Source organism: Natator depressus, chromosome 5 (genome assembly GCF_965152275.1).
Source record: "Natator depressus isolate rNatDep1 chromosome 5, rNatDep2.hap1, whole genome shotgun sequence".
In the NCBI taxonomy this organism is placed as follows: domain Eukaryota; kingdom Metazoa; phylum Chordata; order Testudines; family Cheloniidae; genus Natator; species Natator depressus.
Window position 1 is genome coordinate 120,845,803 of NC_134238.1, and position 19,469 is coordinate 120,865,271.

A 19,469-nucleotide genomic window follows, 5' to 3' on the forward strand; every position below is an offset into this window, starting at 1 on the left:
CCATTTCACAAAGTCAAGATGTCTTGGAAAATATCAAAATGAAAGGTTTCCTTGGGATTATGTGCACAGTTCATCAGAACTGACAATCACAAAATATTTTTTGGAGGAAAAAAAAAACAGTTGAAAAATTGCATCCAGCTCTACTTGCTCCCTCTAGCTCAGCTCCTTTCTTTAGGTACCTAGATGTGAAAGTTGCCCTGCCCTGCCCCCTAATGCCACTTGGACAAAGGGAAGTAGATTTAGCATGAGAGCCAACTTGGCAATTTGGCTATAACTCACTGCACAGGTGCTAAGCTACAAGAATTGTTCTCCCCATCAGTTAAACAAATACTACCCTCATAAAACAGCAGCATTAACACATCTGTGCTGTAACAAAATACTTTTGAATCTGATAATGGATTATATTATGTTCCACTGTGGATGGAGGTTTGGGAGAAGAGATGCTCTCAGCACAGATATGTTCATATGCTAAGTTGGTGTACAAAGAAGCTATACAAAAGCAAATGGACATTATATAGGGAGAGCCTTATGGCTTTGCAGAAAGGCCGGAAGCAGTCAAACTAATGCATCATACCACTACCCAACCTGTTTTGCAAGCTATTTCATAAGCTAAGGTGAAAGGGTGCTGTGCAGTGATCATGTATGGAGATTCACCTGCAGGAGGAAGGCAATTAGTGTGAAAGAAGGGAAAAAACCCACTTAGTAACCAAGCTGTAATAAGGTCACTAAAAAAAAAAAAAAAAAAAAAAAATATAATGAGTTCAAGGGAACCTGACAGTGGAAGCCTTTACATTCTGTGGATGTTCTGAGCAGTCAGACCTCCAAATCTGAAATGGCATGTGTTTCCTATTAAACAGGAAACCTCCGAGTTATTCTCTGTACGTAGAGTGGTAAGTAACTAGCATTTGGATATCACTAAACATTTATAAGTTGCATACTACTGTATGTTGAGGATACAGGGATAGATTCAGGAAGTCACTTCCGCATGTACTTCGTGGATAGAAGTCAGTGTTAGAGATGTCAAACTAAAAGGACAGCAAGAGGCTAGAGACTTTAGTAATCTTTCAAGTTCAATACTAATCAGAGACACATTTGAGAATGCAGGTAGTATTTATTTTGTACAATGTCATTTGACTCATAGCAGTGGCACATAAAGGGAAGGGATAGGTTCTGCTTCAAGAAAGTGAGGCAGCAAGACAGTTGGTACAGAGAGATCAAGTCTACTCCTTTTTGTATTTAGAGTCTAGTAGATTGACAGCTATTGTTAAGTTGTTTTGCAGAGTGCAAGCAAGTTCTTTTGTACTAAGTCTCTACAGCTAGAGGGTTTCTTTCCAATATAAGAAGGCAACCTGAGTTTGCTTTCTCCCACCAGAGCTATTTCTCCCAGAAACTGCAGTAATCAGTGACTGACTGATGGGCATTAGGGTTACAATGCTTTGTGCATCTAGACTGGATCAGAGACTGTTTGCATGCAGGAGTACAAGCCAACAATTGATTTGAGACTGAAACATGGAAAGAGTCTCAGTATTTCAGAGAAAGGAGTTCTATGCCCATTGGTCAAGAGAAGCTTTATGGATGTCAGTTGCCTGCAAGGTGAAGGCAACAGGTTTATATTCGCTGTAGGCTGTCAAATGTAGGCTGAAGACCAAGACCTATAGGTCTGTCATGTCCTTTACAAGGAGAATTCAGAGCTTGTCGTCCTCCTTTGTCTAGAGGAAGCTAGGATTGTCTAGTCCTTCTCCACTTTGTCATCCACTGCAGAGTCTCCAGATGGAGCAAAGGGTCCTACAATCCATGTGAGGGGAATGTTGTGCACCATATACTCCAGCAGCTCATCCAGAGACTCCCGTGCTTTGGTCACCCTCTCTCGGCTCTGGGAGAGGATACTGCTGGAGAGATCCTGGAAGGAAGCAGCAGTAGAGAAGGAAGTATGGAGATCTTCTAGGCCACTTAGGATCTGCTGGACCCGGTCCTGCATATTGGCTGGGAGGCCCTGGATGCTGGATACTAGGGTGAGACAGATGGCCTGCAAGTGATGGATGATGCTACGGGACACATCCAGTGTCCGAGTCTCAATCAGCTGTGAAGAAGCAAGTTGCAATTAATGGAAAACATGTATAAAACATTTATACATTCTAATTAGAGTGCAGGGTTGAATGCATGACATCTGAATACTATTGCTGAATTTAACTAGTAGTCCTGTGCTTTAAACACTAGGTAATGCTTCCTCCTTGGAGGAAACCTCAAATTATTCCTGACTATTCAGTAAGGGTGATACCTCTGGCTGTGCAGAATCTGTGTCCTCAGTTGCTCTGAGCTCCCTTCTGCTCCACTCCTGCCACATTTGATTCAGCTTCTCCTGGCCATCATGAAGCTTCTGACCCACAGCCTCTTTAGCAGAGTCAATCTGGAGAGATTAAAAGAAAAAGGGTGGAGATTCTTGAAGTCTGACTTTGGTGACAAACAGCAAAGTCTTTAGAGAGGGCTGTGGATTCCTGTCAAAATTCAGTCACCCAATACAGAGAGGTTGGGATGCTTCCGCTGCCTTGGTGAGATGGCTCCTCTGGTTATTGGTAGGTCACCCAGCTGGGGTGGGAGGAGAGAACTAAGGAAATGGTGGGCCTCTCTGGAATACACCAAGTGATGGTTAGTTTAAATTAGACTGACAGGAGACATCTGAGCTCTCCCCATCCCATGTCACAAGTTGTCCTGTATGTCACACTATCAGCACACTAAATGTTCTCATGAATATTTCTATGAAAGTCACAGCTCATTACAGGTCTGTTAGTCTTGTCTTATGATGGTTCCTCCCCATGTACTCTACAAGATGACCCTGAGTTCTGCAGTGTGCTGTGACCCATGCCAAATTGGGCTACAGCTTTGACTAGAGATTTAAGTGACCCAGCTACAAAATGGAATGGTTTGTCAGTACAGTGGCTTGTGTCTTTTATATCTTACCTGGGAGACATGAAAAGCAACATACATCTTGTATAAGAAGGTCTGTATATTCTGCTGAAACGTTTGCAATTAGATGTGTTGGCATCTCACTTTAGTGTATTCAGATCTAAAGGGGCAGTTTGTGTTTTAGAACTTGTGATTTAGGTTGTCTGCAAGTTCTGAGAGAGATTTTTTAGATCAATTTCTTGTCTCCAGGATTTGATGGCAACACTGGAAGTGTCAGAATTAGTTTAAAATGAAATCAGACTCTGGAGCAGAAGTCTGGGGCAGAGGCTGGATTTCACAAGTCATGGCTGTAAAAGTGAGCCCATGGGGCCCGGTTTATGGTTGAGAAAGCTTTTTGTTCTTTATTTTCTTAGTAGATACATGCACCACATGATGGATGAATCTGAAAGCATTTGTAAGATTAAAAAAAGTGGCAGCAAGTCACTGAGGAAGCCGTGTTTCTCCACCTTTCCAATCCCCCTTGCTTTTACAGACTGACTTGTAAAGAAGCAGGCTGTACCACCACAATGACTATGCTTGACTAAGCCTTGCTATTGTAGGCAAACAGGCATTCCACAGAAAGCTCATCAGAAGTATAGCCTTTCATATATAGGGTTCGTCACTATGCAACTTCTTGACAGAATACTTTTTTGGGGGGTGGGACGAGGGGGGAGAAGCCCAAACTACTAGGATTTTCATTCCCTACCAGATCAATGGTTTGCTGAAGCTGAAAGAGGGCCTCCTTTGTGCTTTGTCCAACTTGTTTCACCTTGCCCAGGGAGTGCTGGTAAGCTCGTTGGCGGAGTTTGGTTGAAAGGGAACCCAAACGCACATAGTAACTCTTCGGCTGTCTCTGCTGCTCTGCAGAGGCCACTTCAAACCCCTCCAGAGATGTTGCAAGTTTAACTGAAAGGAATGAGAACAAGGTTTAATCCTAGCCAAGGCTGAGGGTCAGATGAAGTACCATAGTGACCGGGGGTGGGGGGGGGAAGAGAGGGTAGGAGGCCATAATATTTGATCTGTTGTAGTCACCCCCTGGTTCTAAAAATCCTTCCCCCAATTCTTGCTTGTGCAGCACAACACGTTTGTTAACTCTCAGTACCCAGAGGATTTAATTTGATATGCCAAGGACCAACAAGACCACATAATTGAACTAAAATAGGATGAATCATTTAGAGCTAATGACAGGTGTTAGTGTTCATATCACTAGAGGATTAGTATTTGTGCATTAGTGTATTAAGAAGCAGACTCCCAATGACAACCTATAATAGGGGCTATTCCAGATACAGTGGAGTGCCTGCAGCCTGTCTCAAGCCAGCCTCTTTAAATAGCTCTAGTACAAGATGATTTGGGGAGGGGAAGTCATTCTCTAATGAGTAGCTGGCTAAAAGATCCTGGTCATTGGAAAGGTCTGACAGGTTATTCTGATTAAGAAACCACCTTTGAGAGCTGATCAACTAGTAGAGAGTTCATGCTGCTAGAATACCCTGTATTCTGAGTCCAGACTAACTGAAATCTAGGCACTTGAGATTATACAAAGCCTTACATAAGATGGGCTACAGTGGATCAACACCTGCATAGTTTGCACTTCTTTAGAAAAAAGGAAGGAGAACAGGAAGAGTAAAAGCTATTTTAGCATCTACTGGGATGCTAGAGACCTAGATGTGTGAACAGTCACCACTGGATCTGTAGGTTTACCCCCCACCCATGTGAGGTTCATTTAGGATTTCGAGTTTGCAGCAGACAATGCAGTATTGGGGCTGATTGGCATAGCTTCCTATGTAATGGGCCAGAACCTCAAAGGCTGCACCAGGTGGCCTCTGTGAAGACATGTTAATTAGCACCTTGAGATGCGATGTATGTTTCTGTAGAGTCACAGCTGTAGTTCTGATCCTGCATTCCAATACCCTCCCCCACTCCCTGTTTAATGAATGCTTTATGGGAGGGGCAGTTGTTGGTGAAGATACCATAAGTGGCAGATATTTATCTAATTAAGGTATGATTAGACATTTAACATTAGAAAAATTGAGATTCTCCAGGAAGTCAGGGTCTCCTAGATTTAGTGTACTGGGAAGAGTGCACTGACCTAATTCTTCATCTGTCACTGGGAGGTAGAAGTCCACCAGTTCCTCCGATTTCCCCAGCAATGTGTCAATGCTGCTCACAACCTTCTGCCCCGTGCTTGATTCCATGACAGCACTCATGCTGCTAGTCATTACAGATCTGGTGGCATCCATACTACACTGCATAGTCTCTTTTGTTTTGCCCATCATTCCAGTTACCACATCCTTTGCTTCTGTGACAGCACTGACAACTGCATCCTTGGTGCCTGTTACTGTGGAAGATACTAGCTCCTTGGTGTCTGAGATCACCTAGGGGAAAAGAATGGTGTTATTAACAGATTATAAATAGGTACCAGCATGGTTTTAGTGGGGGATGTTGCAACATTGCTTGGTCCATACAGATTTTTAGTCTCAGGCTTCAGCATCAACTTCACTTCCTTATTTTCCCCACTCATAGTTTCTTCCATCATAACAGCCTTCATTCGGGGCAGCTCCTTACTGCCAGCCAACATCCTTTGTTTCAAGGCAGCCATGTGGTTTGGCCAAGGCCTTATGACCAGGGACTGCTTCCATCACTATGACATCAGGATCCATTCATTTATATTATTCTAATCTAATTAGGACTGCTGCATCCTTCTCTCTAGGATTTCTCTTGGCCAAAAAAGTTACCTTATCAGCTGGCTGTTGAAGAATTGGCAGTTTCTCCTCCAGCTTGTCCAGTCCTTTGGAGGCATATTTGTTTACTGCTGCAACTGTAAAAAGCCAACTTTAGTCCCTTGAAATTTTCAGTTTTAGCAGTTCCCCAGAGTGTCTTGAAATCAAGAGACTAAGTCAGAGGAAGTCCTGTTGCAATGTTTACAGTGCCTTGATAAATGGAATCTGGACTGTATCATTTATGACACCAAGGTGCTCCCATACGACAAATAAGGTGATTGTGGGTGAGAAGTTTATGGCTTGCTATACCACCAGGAAGAGCCTGTCAGTAAGTCAAAATTTAGTTATGCAGGCACTTTGGAAATAGTGTTTTAGAATCATAGGACTGGAAAGGACATTGAGAGGTCATCTAGTCCAGGCCCCTGCACTCATAGCAGAACTAAGTATTATCTAGGTCATCCCTGATAGGTGTTTGTCCAACCGGCTCTTAAAATCTCCAGTGATGGAGATTCCACAGCCTCCCTAGGCAATTTATGTCACTGCTGAACCACCCTGACAGTTGGGAAGTTTTTTCTAATGTCCGACCTAAGCCTCCCTTGCTGCAATTTAAGCCCATTGCTTCTGGTCCTGTCCTCAGAGGTTAAGGAGAACAATTCTTCTCCCTCTTCCTTTTAACAACCTTTTTTGTCCCCTCAGTCTTCTCTTTCCCAATCTTCCCCCATAGGTTCTCTCTAGACCTTTAATCATTTTTGTTGCTCTTCTCTGGACTTTCAGAAAAGCTGGGGACAAATTGGAGAAATGTGGCAACCAGAACTGGAAACAGTGCTCCAGTTGAAGCCTAATCAGCATGGAGTAGAGCAGATGACTAACTTCACATCTTGCTTACAACACTCCTGCTAATATCATTCTAGGATGTGTTTGCTTTTTTTTTGGCAACAGTGTACACTGTTTGCTCATATTTAGCTTGTGATCCATTAGGACCCCCAGACTGCTTTTTGCAGCACTCCTTCCTTAGCAGTCATTTCCCATTTTGTATGTGTGCAACTGATTGTTCCTTCCTAAGTGGAGTACTTTGCATTTGTCCTTATTGACTCTCATCCTATTTACTTCAGACCATTTCTCCAGTTTGTCCAGATAATTGAGTTTTAATCCTGTCCTGCAAAGCACTTGCAACCCCTCCCAGCTTGGTATTATCCACAGGCTTTATAAGTGTACTCTCTATGCCATCATATAAATATGGATAAAGATATTGAACAGAACTGGACCTAGAACAGGTCCTGCAGGACCTGACTTGTTATGCCCTTCCAGCATGACTATGAACCACTGATAACTACTCTGGGAATGGTTTTTTGCAATCAGTTTTGCACCCACCTTATAGTAGCTCCATCTAGGTTGGATTTCCCTATTTTGTCCATGAGAAGGTCATTGAGACAGTATCAAAACCTTTACTGAAGGGTCAAGATATGCCATGCCTACTGCTTTCCCCCCACCCCTCCCATCCACAAGACTTGTTACCCTGTCAAAGAAAGCCATCAGGTTGGTTTGACATGATTTGTTCTTGACAAATCCATGATATCACTTTATTAGCTGCTATTGTGAATTATAAGTTAGTAAAGCCCTACTTAACTTGTGATATTGAGGATTCTGCACTATTAGGTGTCCAGTGCAATTTTGCCTGTAGGAACTGTTACTGCTGACCGCAAACCCCTTCCCACTGACAGTGGAAAACTGCAGAAAAGTAATTACTGCAAATAAGGTCCATGACTACTTTTTGGCAATTTTCTATAGCTTGTCCACAACTGAGCCACAATTTTGACAGTCATCCCACAATTCAAGTAGGTCCTTACAAATTAGTGTTTGGCTATGGCAACTCGAACTATGTTTTTAATATTGCTGTATTGCCTTTGGAATCTAAAGCATCCATCCTGCTCTCCATTAAGTCACATGACAATAGCAAGACCTTTGTGTCTCCAAATTGAGGTATCTGAATAGTGAATCAGATTAGGGTTGGAAGAGACCTCAGGAGGTCATCTAGTCCACCCCCTGCTCAAAGCAGGGCAAACCCTCAACTAAAATAATCCGGGACAGGGCTTTGTCAAGCTGGGCCTTAAAAACCTGTAAGGATGGAGATTCTACCACCTCCCTTGGTAACGCATTCCAGTGCTGCACAACCCTGCTAGTGAAATAGTTTAATACCCAGCCTAAACCTCCCCCACTGCAATTTGAAACCATTGCTTTTTGTTCCCTCAATAGCCTTGCTCCATCCTCTTTGGAACCTGCCCCCCCCTTTCAGGTAGGGGAAGGCCCCTATCAAATCCCCTGTCACTCTTCTCTGGACTAAATAAGCCTAGTTCCTTCTGCCTCTCCTCCCAAGTCATGTGCCCCAGTCCCCTAATAATTTTTGTTGCCCTCCTCTGTTCTCATCTTTTCTGTAGTGGGGGCCCAAATCTGGATGCAAGACTCCAGATGTTGTCTCACCAGTGCCAAATAGAGGGGAATCATCACTTCCCTTGATCTGCTGGCAATGCTCCTACTGATGCAGCCCAATATGCTGTTAGCCTTTTTGGCAACAAGAGCACACTGTTGACAGCTTCTTATCCACTGTAATCCCCAGATCCTTTTCTGCAGAACTGCTGCTTAGCCAGTTGGTCCCCAGCCTATACCAGTGCATGGGATTCTTCCATCCTAAGTGCAAGACTCAGCACTTGTCCTTGTTGAACCTCAGATTTCTTTTGGCTCAATCCTTCATTTATTTATTGACATTTATCAGAAATATCTGTTCTGGCAAAAGCACAATGAAAACTGCTTAAGGTTTACCTTCTGTACTGCTGGCTGCATTTCACCTGATTTGTGTAATTGATTTTTGTAGGCCAATGCTTTAGTATTTAAGGTTATGCTTTAGCAGGTTAAGTTATCAGCCAATAAACTGCTGGATAAGTAAGCAGTCAACCTGGACAGGAGTAGATAAATTTGCTGTAGGTTTTACAGATTTGACTGTAAAGATGAGCAATATTTGTTTGGGCATATTTACTAAGATAGAATTTGAGGTCAGTTTTGATGAGCAAAGTTGCCAAAGGTTGAGACAAAACCCAACTGCCAAGAGTAAAAACCTATAAGGAAAGGCCTGTTAGTTTTCTGCCATCCCTCCTGTTTCTCTGCATGTTTATTTACATTGTGGGTTTTTCAGAGCAAGATTGGTCTTAAATGTCTGTTGCCTAGGAGTTTTGGGCGATTTATACATATCTATAAAAATTCTCCTCTCTTCTTCTGCAGTGATGTCAGCATCTACAAAGTGATCCTATACTATTTCACATGGAAAGGATGCATCACCTTCTTTAGCTCCCTCCCAAAAGGCGTTTTTGCCGAAATGCCCCTGTCACCCAGATACATCATTACTCACTCTGAGGTTCAAGTGTGGTCAGAATTGGTTGTACACCACCAACTGCAGCAGTAGCAATTGTCTTTGCTCCCATCTCTGCAACACCACAGACTGACTTGATGAGTGAATGGTCTTCTTTAGCAGCAGTGTAAGTAGTAGAAACCTTGTCATAGGTAGAGCTGACCAGTGGCAGATTGGTCACCCTACTCACCACACTCTAAGGAAGGGAAGAAAGTTAGAGTCCAGCTGGTTAAACAGATTTAGTAAGACTTGCACAGATGCTCTTTCACACCTGAGAATCTTAGGGCTGTTGAATCAGTACCTCCTGACTGTTTCAGGGACTCCAGCAGGGGGTTAATTTCTCCTCCAGATACCACCTTAGGGTAGTTATAGTGCCCAGAAGTATTTTGCTGAGAGGCCATGCAATTTAACAAGAACTAATCACTTGCTATTAGTTTTGCAAGTCTGTTCCTGGGATATAACTAGAATGTTTGCAGACTGAAGAGACTTATGACTGTCAGGATGTCCCACCCAAGCTAGCTCTATTAGCCTCTAAAGTCCAGGAAAGCAATCTTATTTAGATTAATTTAAGGTGCTACTATCCACACCTGTAGGCAGTGTTGAAGCTTGCTAATAGTGTACAATACAAATTTGACCAGTTGGTGCAATTAGCACCAATCACACATAAGAGTTAGGACTCTTCATTCACCCATCCCAAGAAAGCTTCAGGTAATAGATAAGATTGTGGCATGAGCTGAAGCTTTGGGACCCCTATCAGCTCCCAATTATACTGAACTCCCAGTGAAGTCAGGCTCTGGCAGACCAAAAGGGACTGTGTTCCAAAGTTGGAGGCTACATGTTAGAGACCTGATGTGATGTCATTCCAAGTTCATTATGGCAGTGGTTGTATTGCCATTTCTAGTTTCACACCCATGAATTACAAATTAAAGGCAAGAAGGGACCAGTGTGACCTAGTCTTGTCTCCTGCAGCAGATTACTGGCTGTAGAATTTCAGCCAGTAGTCTAATTCCCCCAGAAGACATGGGGACAAACTATTTCTTTTAGAAAAACACCCAGTCTGATTGTGGTTATAAGGCTAGTTTACAAGCCTGGTTTAACTCTACATACTTAGCAACCAATAATATACCTACCTGATGCTCCTGATCAGTCTCGAGGAAAACAGCATTTGTTTTCTTTTCGTCTATAGACATGATGATATCAGATACCACTGAAAAGAATGAAAAGGTGAACCATATCATTCTCTGCAAGATTGAGCTCTAACAGGCTAAATATTGCCATCTACTCCTTCCTGCTTTCAAAGCTTATTGTAAAAAGGGGCAAATTAGGGCTTATTGTAAAAAGGGGCAAGTGCTGTTCCAAATACACAGAGGGAAAGGAAAAAATTCTCATCTACCAGGAATGAAATCAGGAGAATTTGAGAGGATACTGTTTTCTAGAAGGGTAAGAATCAGTTCTGGTCACAAGGTCAGTCCCACCTTCAGAATTGAAAGATTAGTCTAGAACTTTAAGCGGGGGGCCAGGTGTCATTACTCACTCAGATATGGCCAGCTCTGGGAGTAGTCAAATACCGACCAGAGGGCTAGCTTTGGTATGTCAAGTTAGAGGGCTCCTTCTAACAGGAGGAGAAGAGAGCTAGGTCAGCAGTACATAGTGGGTCAGGTTTTTTTTAAAAAAAAAAAAACACAACAGCCTTAGATGTAGTGAGCAAATCCCATAACAGTAACTTTGTTTAGCCAAAAGAGTTGAGAATCTCTAGTCCATCTCTTTTTCAGATGGAGACAGCTACACAAGCTAAAACGGGAATATCAAGGGTTACAGTTGAACTGTGTTTGGCAGACAATTGTTGTACCACTTCCAGTGGGGACAAACTTCTGTGAATAAGTCTTCTGAAAATTAAATTCTCATGAATTTCTACGCCTGCTTTCAAAGTCACCCATTGCCTCCCCACATTCAGATGGGTATTTCTTCCGATTGTCAGAGAGTCAGATAAGTCAAGACATCAAGTTATAGTGAGTTTGGCCTCTGATAGAAATAGGACTTTCCATAGCCATCTAGTCCAATATACCGTCTCCAGCAGTGGATAGAACCAGATGTACTATTCTGAATTAACATGCATATTGGGTTAGGAACCCAATCTTCCCATAACTGATTGCTGGGCATTAGGTTCTGAAGCACAAGTCTAGTTATCCTCAGATACCATCATGCTAGCATGCAAGTCTAAATGTTTAGCATTCCTAAGCTCTTTCCCAGTAGGTCATTACAAATTGGAGAGACTCCAGTGGAGGGCAACAACAATGATTAGGGGGCTGGGGCACATGACTTATGAGGAGAAGCTGAGGGAACTGGGCTTATTTAGTCTGCAGAAAAAAAAAAGTGAGAATGGATTTGATAGCAGCCTTCAACTAACTGAAGGGGGGTTCCAAAGAGGATGGAGCTCAGCTGTTCTCAGTGGTGGCAGATGACAGAACAAGGAGCAATGGTCTCAAGTTGCAGTGGGGGAGGTCTAGGTTGGATATTAGGGAAAGAAACCTCTCACTAGAGGGTGGTGAAGCACTGGAATGGGTTACCTAGGGAAGTGGTGGAATCTCCATCCTTACAGGTTTAAGGCCCATCTTGACAAATCCCTGGCTGGGATGATTTTGTTGGGGTTGGTCCTGCTTTGAGCAGGGGGTTGGACTAGATGGCTTCCTGAGGTCTCTTCCAACCCTGGTCTGCTAGGGTATACAATGTATTACCAACCTACAGAACTTGCTGTAAGAGAGGTACATATTTTTAAATAAGTTCCTGTATAGTTTTCAAAGCCTCCATCACATTTTTTAATCTGTTCATACAGAAGTTTACATGGCTAAGATACTGTGAGTGCTGTGAGATTCTTTTGACGACTGATGTTTATATCTAGATTGCTAGAACTAGAAATGAACACTATTTGAGCTTAGCTTATAGCACCAGTTTACATGGCAATACAACTTCAGCCTTTTGCATTCATTTCAGTGTTGTCTTTTTTTAACCCAGTACTGCGTATTTTTGTTGGTCTCTTCCCCAGATACAAAAGTACATGTAGAACACTATCAGATAGGTCGACGTTGAGTCCACCAACATGCATTAGTTACATGGATTTGACCCATCCTAGCGTCTCTTTTCAAGATCACTCACGCGCTTCATGCCTCTAGTCTTAGGCTGAAATGGTCATCCATTAGTTCCTCCTCCCCACCCCCAGCTGCTGACTGCTCACCCCCTGCTGCAGCCTAGTACATGAAATATTAACTATGTTGAACAGTGGAATTCTTCACTTCTGGTCAGTTTTCAGCATCAAGAAGTTTATCCTCAGTTTCCTCTTAACCAATTTATAAATTCATGGCAGACCTTTGCTTCTCACTGCATTAGTTTATTTTTCTTAATAGCTTCTTGTGAAGCACCATCAAGAAGCTTCTGAAAAAAAAATCTAAATAAATATCTACCACTTCTGCTTTCTCCACTAGGCCCTCAGAGAATTAATAGGTTTGAAAGGATAAACAAGTGTGGCTTTTGTACAAGGAGCTTATTTAGATTTTAAACTTGGCTTTAGTTTGTACAGTAGTAAAGTTCATTTTTACTGGTCTGAGTTCCCAAGATGATTTGGTAGCACATTTTTAGGAGTTACAGCAGCTATCAAATATTAGCACACTTCAAAATTAGATTTCACATCTGTTATCAGTTCAGCCACTTTATTTTCACTAGCTTTAAAGCCTGTGGTTGAATGCTACCTTGTCCTCAAACTTATTGTCACTTGATAAATCTACTAGTGTCTTAAGAGGATGTGTTGGAAGAAACTAGAGCAAAAGTCATGGAATGAGTCCCCAGTAGTTTCTCATGTCACACTGCTATAGATGCAACTTTAAGCTGCACCAGGTATCTCTGCACTGTTTTTAATATATATAGTATATAGTAATAACTTTATACATAACCACTGTTCTCCCCCCCTCAAGCTTCTATGTGCAGGAGTATAGGTTTAGTATTACCCATCTGAATAGTTAGATTTTAAAAAACAGGATTCCAGTCAATGGATTTGGAAGCTCCTGTGCCCTACTGCAACATAATCGTCTGTTCCTTTGGCGAATTAACAAGTCATACCTGGTCAAGAACGAGATTGGCTCTTAAATTAGATTAGTAAAAGGTTGAGAAGCTTCATTTTCTGTTTCATGGTTTCAAACAATTTGGCCACTTGTTATTCTTATCTATGTTTCATGGTCACAGTATAAGTGACATTCACACGTTTAACAATTATTTAGAGCTAGTATGTTTTTTGGGTTAAAAACCCTCAACCATATCCATGACATGTTTTGTCCCAGCACAGAAAAAAAAAAAAAAAAAAATATATAACAGAAAGCTCCCTATGGTATGGAAAACACCACCGCAGCCCAACACTGTAGCATTTCATTTCAGAAAGGGGAACTACACAAAAATGAGGTGGTTAGTTAAACAGAAGTTTAAAGGTACAGCACCAAGAGTAAAATCTCCGCAATCCACATGAAAACTTTAAAAAGACACCATAGATGCTCAACTTAAATGTAGAGCCCAAATTTAAAAAAAAAAAACCAAAGAACCAAAAGAGCACCAAAGTAAACAAAATAAAAGTAGTGAGGCAAAAAGGTATCCTTTAAAAAGTAGAAGTTAAATCCTAGTGAGGAAAATAGAAGCATAAACTCTGGTAATTGAGGTGTAAAAATATAAGTAGGAAGGCCAGAAAAGAATTTGAAGAACAGCTAGCCAAAGACTCAAAAAGTAATAGCAATTTAAAAAACACAAAAAACAAGCCAGTGGGGCCACTGAACAATCAAGATTCTAAAGGAGCACTCGAGGACAATAAGGCCATTGCAGAGAAACTAAATTAATTTTGCATCGTCTTCACAGCTGAGGGAGATTCCCAAACCTGATCCATTCTTCTTAGGTGACAAATCTGAGGAACTGTCCCAGATTGAGGTGGCATTAGAGGTGGTTTTGGAACAAGTTGATAAATTAAACAGTAATAAGTCACTAGGACCAGATGGTATTCACCCAAGAGTTCTGAAAGAAATCAAATGTGAAATTGCAGGACTAACTAGTCTGTAACCTATTATTTAAGAACCAGAAGGGTAGCTATGTTATTTTTGTGGATACAGACTGAAGAGTCTGGTGGCACATTAAAGACTAAGTTATTTGGGCATAAGCTTTTGTGGGTAAAAACTACTTCAGATGCATCTGATGAAGTGGTTTACCACCCACAAAAGCTTATGCCCAAATAACTGTTATTCTTTAAGGTGCCACTAGACTCCTCATTTCTATCATTTAGATCAGCTTCTGTGCCGAGTGACTGGAGGATAACAAATGTGATGCCAGTTTTTAAAAAGGGCTCTAGAGGTGACAATTAGAGGCTGGTAAGCCTGACTCCCAGTACCAGGCCAACTGGTTGAAACTATAGTAAAGAACAAAATTGTCAGACATATAGATGAACATAATTTGTTGGGGGAAGAGTCAACATGGTTTTTGTTAAGGGAAATCATGCCTCACCCATCTACTATAATTCTTTGAGGGGTCAACATGCTTGTTGACAAGGGGGATCCAGTGGATATAATATTTAGATTTTCAGAGAGCCTTTGACAAGGTCCCTCACCAAAGGCTTTTAAGCAAAGTAAGCAGTCATGGGATAAGAGGGAAGGTGCTCTCATGGATTGAGAACAGTTAAAAGATAGGAAACAAGGTATACGAATAAATGATCAGTTTTCAGACTGGAGAGAGATAAATAGTGGTGTCCCCCAGGGGTCTGTAGTGGGCCCAGTCCAATTCAACATGTTCATAAATGATCTAGAAATTTTGCCACCTCACTGTTTACCCATTTTTCCAAGGTAGTTAAATCCCAGGCAGACACTGAAGAGCTGCAAAAGGTTCTCTCAAAACTGGGTGACTGAGCAACAAAATGGGAGATGAAATTCAATGTTGATAAATGCAAAGTAATGCATTTGAAAACATAATCCCAACTATACATATAAAATGTGGTCTGAATTAGCTATTACCACTCAATAAAGATCTTTGAGTCATTGTGGATAGTTCTCAGAAAATATCCACTCAATGTGCAGCAGCAGCCAAAAAAGCAACCAGAATATTCGGAATCATTAAGAAAGGAATAGATATTTTCTGTCTTACTATCACATTGCTTCTATATAACTCCATGGTACACCCACATCCTGAATATTGTGTGCAGATGTGTTTGCCCCATGGTCAAAAAAAAAAAAAAAAGGATGAGAGACTTGGAAAAGGTTCAGAAAAGGGCAACAAATAATTGAGGTATGGAACAGCTGCTGTCTGAGCAGAGTTTAATAAGACTGACTTTTTTTTCCAAGCTGAAAAGACAACTAAGGGAGGCTATGATAGAGATCTATAAAATCATGAATGGTGTGGAGAAATTAGAGTTATTTATGCCTTCTCATGACAAGAGCTAGGGGCCACCAAATGGCATTAACAGGCAGCAGGTTTAAAACAAACAAAAGGAAGCATTTTTCCCCCCACAACACAGTCAACCTGTGGAACTCCTTGCTAGAGAGAATGTTCTGAAGGCCAAGACTATAACAGGGCTCAAAAAAGAACTAGATAAGTTCATGGATAATAGGTCCATCAAGGGCTATCATCAAGGATGGGCAGGCATGGGGTCCCCAGTCCCTGGCAAACAGAGGCTAGGAATGGATTCCTTGATGATTACCTGGTCTGTTCATTCCCTCTGGGGCACCTGGCATTGGCCATTGTCAGAAGACAGGATACTGGGTTAGATGGACCTTTGGTCTGAGCCGGTATAGCTATTCTTGTGTTACACTTTTAATAAACCCTGATTTGCCCCAGTCCCCATAGCTTTTTACCTCAAGGGATAAGGCATTTGGATGAGTAGGTTTAAATTTTTATAACTAGAGCCTAGTTTAAGTACTTCTGTTGTTAATAGGTTTTACTCATCTACTGTTATCTTTCTAGAGATAAACTAGACCAGGTTTCATAACACACAAGATAGAATAACTTATTCACTACTTATTTTGCTACCAACACAAGAAAACATTTCTTAGTACTAGAATTAAGAAGTAAAACTAGTTTTAAACAATTACATTTTACTATCCAACCCAACTAAAGCCATAACCCCCATAACAAATTACAGTAAATTATAACATCTCACCTGACCCTTCCTACTTTCCTCACACACTGCTATAGAGAAGTAACACTTGTTTAGCTTTTATATGAGACTAGTGATGTCATCACAGGGTGTGGCAAACTGGCAATGTGGGAAAGCAATCAGAAAATGACAGTCTCCACTCTGACTAATGAGGGCTGGAACCTGTGGTGTGCTCAACAATTATCCTTCCTCTCTCCAGAGTAGGAAAGCTTCTGCTCCACACCTGGTCCAGCTTCTCCTGACTATTGTGAAGCTTCTGATAATTTCCTGTAGTTCATTTTCAGCCTGGAGAGGGATAAAGGATTCAAGAGTTTTAATGGAGATACAGTTAAAAAGGATCAAGGAAAGAAGCCAGAACAATATCATTTTCCACCCACTACATGCACTGACCCTTTATGGACAGTGTCTTTTCAGAACCCAGGTTAAGGTGACATTACTGCAGTACGGTTGTTAGAGTGAAGGAAAGGAAAATGGTCTGGATGTGAATGGAAATCTTGCAAAAGGTAATACTAGCACATATTTATGGTTAGGGCAATCTCATAGTTTATCTCAAAATAGCTCCAGGAAAAGTATTTTAAAGAAAGGGGGAAGGGATTCTTTTCCCCACCAAGTCAGTTATTAGATGAAGGTGGGAAAAGTCCTCTGGGTGCTTTCCCTGGAATGTCTCACCTTGCCCAGGGGCGGTTAATAAGCAATGGAGTTTGGTAAAAAGGGACCTCAAACACAATATGCATTAAGGAGTCACAATACGCTGCCTAATTGCATGGGGACTATTGGGCTTCTGCATCGCCACATCCTCAGAGTCAGGGATGTAGATAGCTAGGTGAAGGGGTCTTTACAATTAGGATGAGAAATCAGTTGAGAATTGGAATTTTATTAGTGCCAACTTCAGGATCATAATCTACACACAAATGTGCCAAGCAGCTATGGTGACAGTTTTCCAGTCTATGTACCTGTAATGGGGTATCCTATCAGTATGTTATCAAGGAGACTCTACATATGGGGAATGGGGTCATTCACAAAGAGGTAAGTTACAAAACTCCTCTTTCAGTGGAGTTGCTTTGCAGTCATCCAAGACCAGGCAGCAAAAAGTTAAAAGGCCGGGCAGTTCAGCCAATCAACACTCATCAGCCAAGCTGGCTTGACCTGTCTTTTAAACTAGACTGGTAGCATGGTAGGGGTAGATATGAATAGTGAGCTTAGTTCAGGAGGAGGATGTGCTGGTTCAGACTAAGAATGGTTTTGCTCAGGCTGACTGGCTTTTGTAGTATAGAGAGGGGAAGTATTTTCAGTTTTGACCAGCTTTACCATTACAAATATAAGGTAAAGTACAATTTTATTGTAAGCCCCTGTGAGTGGTTTTTTTTTTTTTTAAATCTCATCATATTTGGTGCTCTTTTTATATTGTCTTCTTACTGCCTTAGCTTTTGCAGCAAAGTGATCATATGAGAATTGTTTTTTGCTTGCTTTTTTAAAATAAACCAAAGCTTCCAGTCCTCGTGGTTAAGGAGAAAAGTTTTTGAAAAATGTGAATCTTCATATCTCAGAAATCTGAAGACTAACATTTTAAAAAATGTATTTGACTTAAAAACCATAATTTTAAGGGGGCTTCCCCATAACTTTTGAATGAGAGTTGTTAGAAATAGTGAGTTTGAATACATTTTAATTTCAATAAAGATACTGTCGGTAATTAAACATGCTAGAATCTATGATGTTAACATTTCAGGGTATGGCCTCCGAGGAACTAATAATAGGTTAGAAGGAGTAGTAAAGTCATACCATCGGGTAGGAAGGTATTTTCCATTTCAGATCCTGAACTCATCACATCCGGAGTCCTTGTATTAACTATCTGGAAATGGCTTCTAGTCACACATTTTCTGTTAATATGTAGATGTCAACAAAACAGTCTCCTAGTGGTCTGTCTAGTTCACGGCAGCAGCAGAGAAGAGGTTAGGTTTCTTTGGCCTGAGTCTCTTCTTTCTTGCATTAATTGAATCTATTTATGTCGATGTAAGCAACAGAAGCATTGGACTTCTGAACTGTGCTTTATATCTGAGCTAGCTAGCTAGTACTCAGTCCTTGGGTACACTGATGGGTTAAGTGGCTACACCTCCCACTGTGATGTTGTATGGCCATACAGTGTTTTTGTGCGGGCTTTTAGGCCACTATAAAAGCAGGAAAACAAGCTGTTTCACAGCAGTGGGCTTATGTACTGTATGTGTAACCCATGTGCCTAATAGGGAGATCTCTCTTTAAGAGACCCATTGTGGAGGAGGTAGGAGTGAGTTCCGTCTGGGTCATTGTTGCTCGGCAGATTAAGCACTCCACAGCCAGAAGCTTCTGGAATTGGGTGTGGACGGTAGCGTTGGGTCTGCTCCAACAGGTTCCCTGTTGCTGGGGTCAGACTCCATGGGGGCAGGCAGTCAGGGCAGCTGCTTTGCGGAAGCCACATGCCCTGTGTGGGTTGGGGGAAGCTGAGCCCAGGAGCAGGAAGCAGGCTGCTGTCCCGAGCTCTGAAGCACTTTGCAGCAGGTTAGTGATATTGTTACCCTCCAACAGGGAAGTCTGAGCAATGCTAATTATAGCGAGGGAAAAATAACTTCTATTTTAATTGTACGCTTTGAATGTTGTTTTGGTTTTAGCCAAACTGCTCCAGTTAAATTGTCTCAACTAGTGCGATTCACCAACTTTTATTTAAATGTAGTAACAGGGAAAGAGTCATTTCTAGTTTGCTAGTCTTAGTTTTGTATTTTGTTGTAACTGGGTTTTCTTTAAATCTATACAGGTAACTGAGCCATTGGTGAATCAGTCAGCTGACTGGCTAGCAGTGATTTCAGCAGAGTCTGCCTGGATTCCAACTGAAGATTCCTACAAGCAAGGGGAGGGAAGATTGATAGATTTGGTGATCAAAGACTCTGAGACTTAGGTGAACAAAACCTAAGCTTTGGGGAACTTCCAGTTTCTTCTCACTGTATTTCCGTGAAGACTGAACTGTTCAGATTTTAACTTTTCTTTATTTATGTATAACTGAAGGTAATTTCTGTGGATTATAAAATAGCCATGTCATGCTGTAAAAATTAGATTATTTGTTTCTTTATCATAAGATTTTTATAAAGTTATTTAATTAAATTAATTTCTTCAGTTCCTTTTGGGACTTGAATGTGGGGAGGTTGACCCTGTGTAATCTTTGCTGAAAATCCTTAGAGACTGAACATTATAGGGTCTCCAGCTACTTTCTACG

The 19,469-nt window shown here is 41.5% G+C and overlaps 1 protein-coding gene and 1 long non-coding RNA gene across 2 annotated transcripts in view; one reads left to right on the top strand and one right to left on the bottom strand.

The window, feature by feature from the left end:
* The window catches only part of LOC141987078 (uncharacterized), a 43,648-nt gene extending 24,538 nt beyond the window's left edge, over positions 1–19,110 (top strand). Inside the window, exon 3 of the long non-coding RNA XR_012639437.1 lies at positions 19,014–19,110. This is a non-coding gene — a long non-coding RNA (uncharacterized LOC141987078). The remainder of the gene's footprint in view (positions 1–19,013) is intronic.
* On the bottom strand, positions 1,730–10,298 carry LOC141987907 (perilipin-3-like). The gene is made up of 7 exons (XM_074953745.1): positions 10,191–10,298; positions 9,061–9,256; positions 5,676–5,758; positions 5,030–5,315; positions 3,650–3,849; positions 2,279–2,407; positions 1,730–2,080 (listed from the first exon to the last, which is right to left on the bottom strand). The coding sequence occupies exons 1-7, from the start codon at positions 10,296–10,298 to the stop codon at positions 1,730–1,732; spliced, it is 1,353 nt and encodes a 450-aa protein (XP_074809846.1).
* Positions 19,111–19,469: the final 359 nt, after the last annotated feature.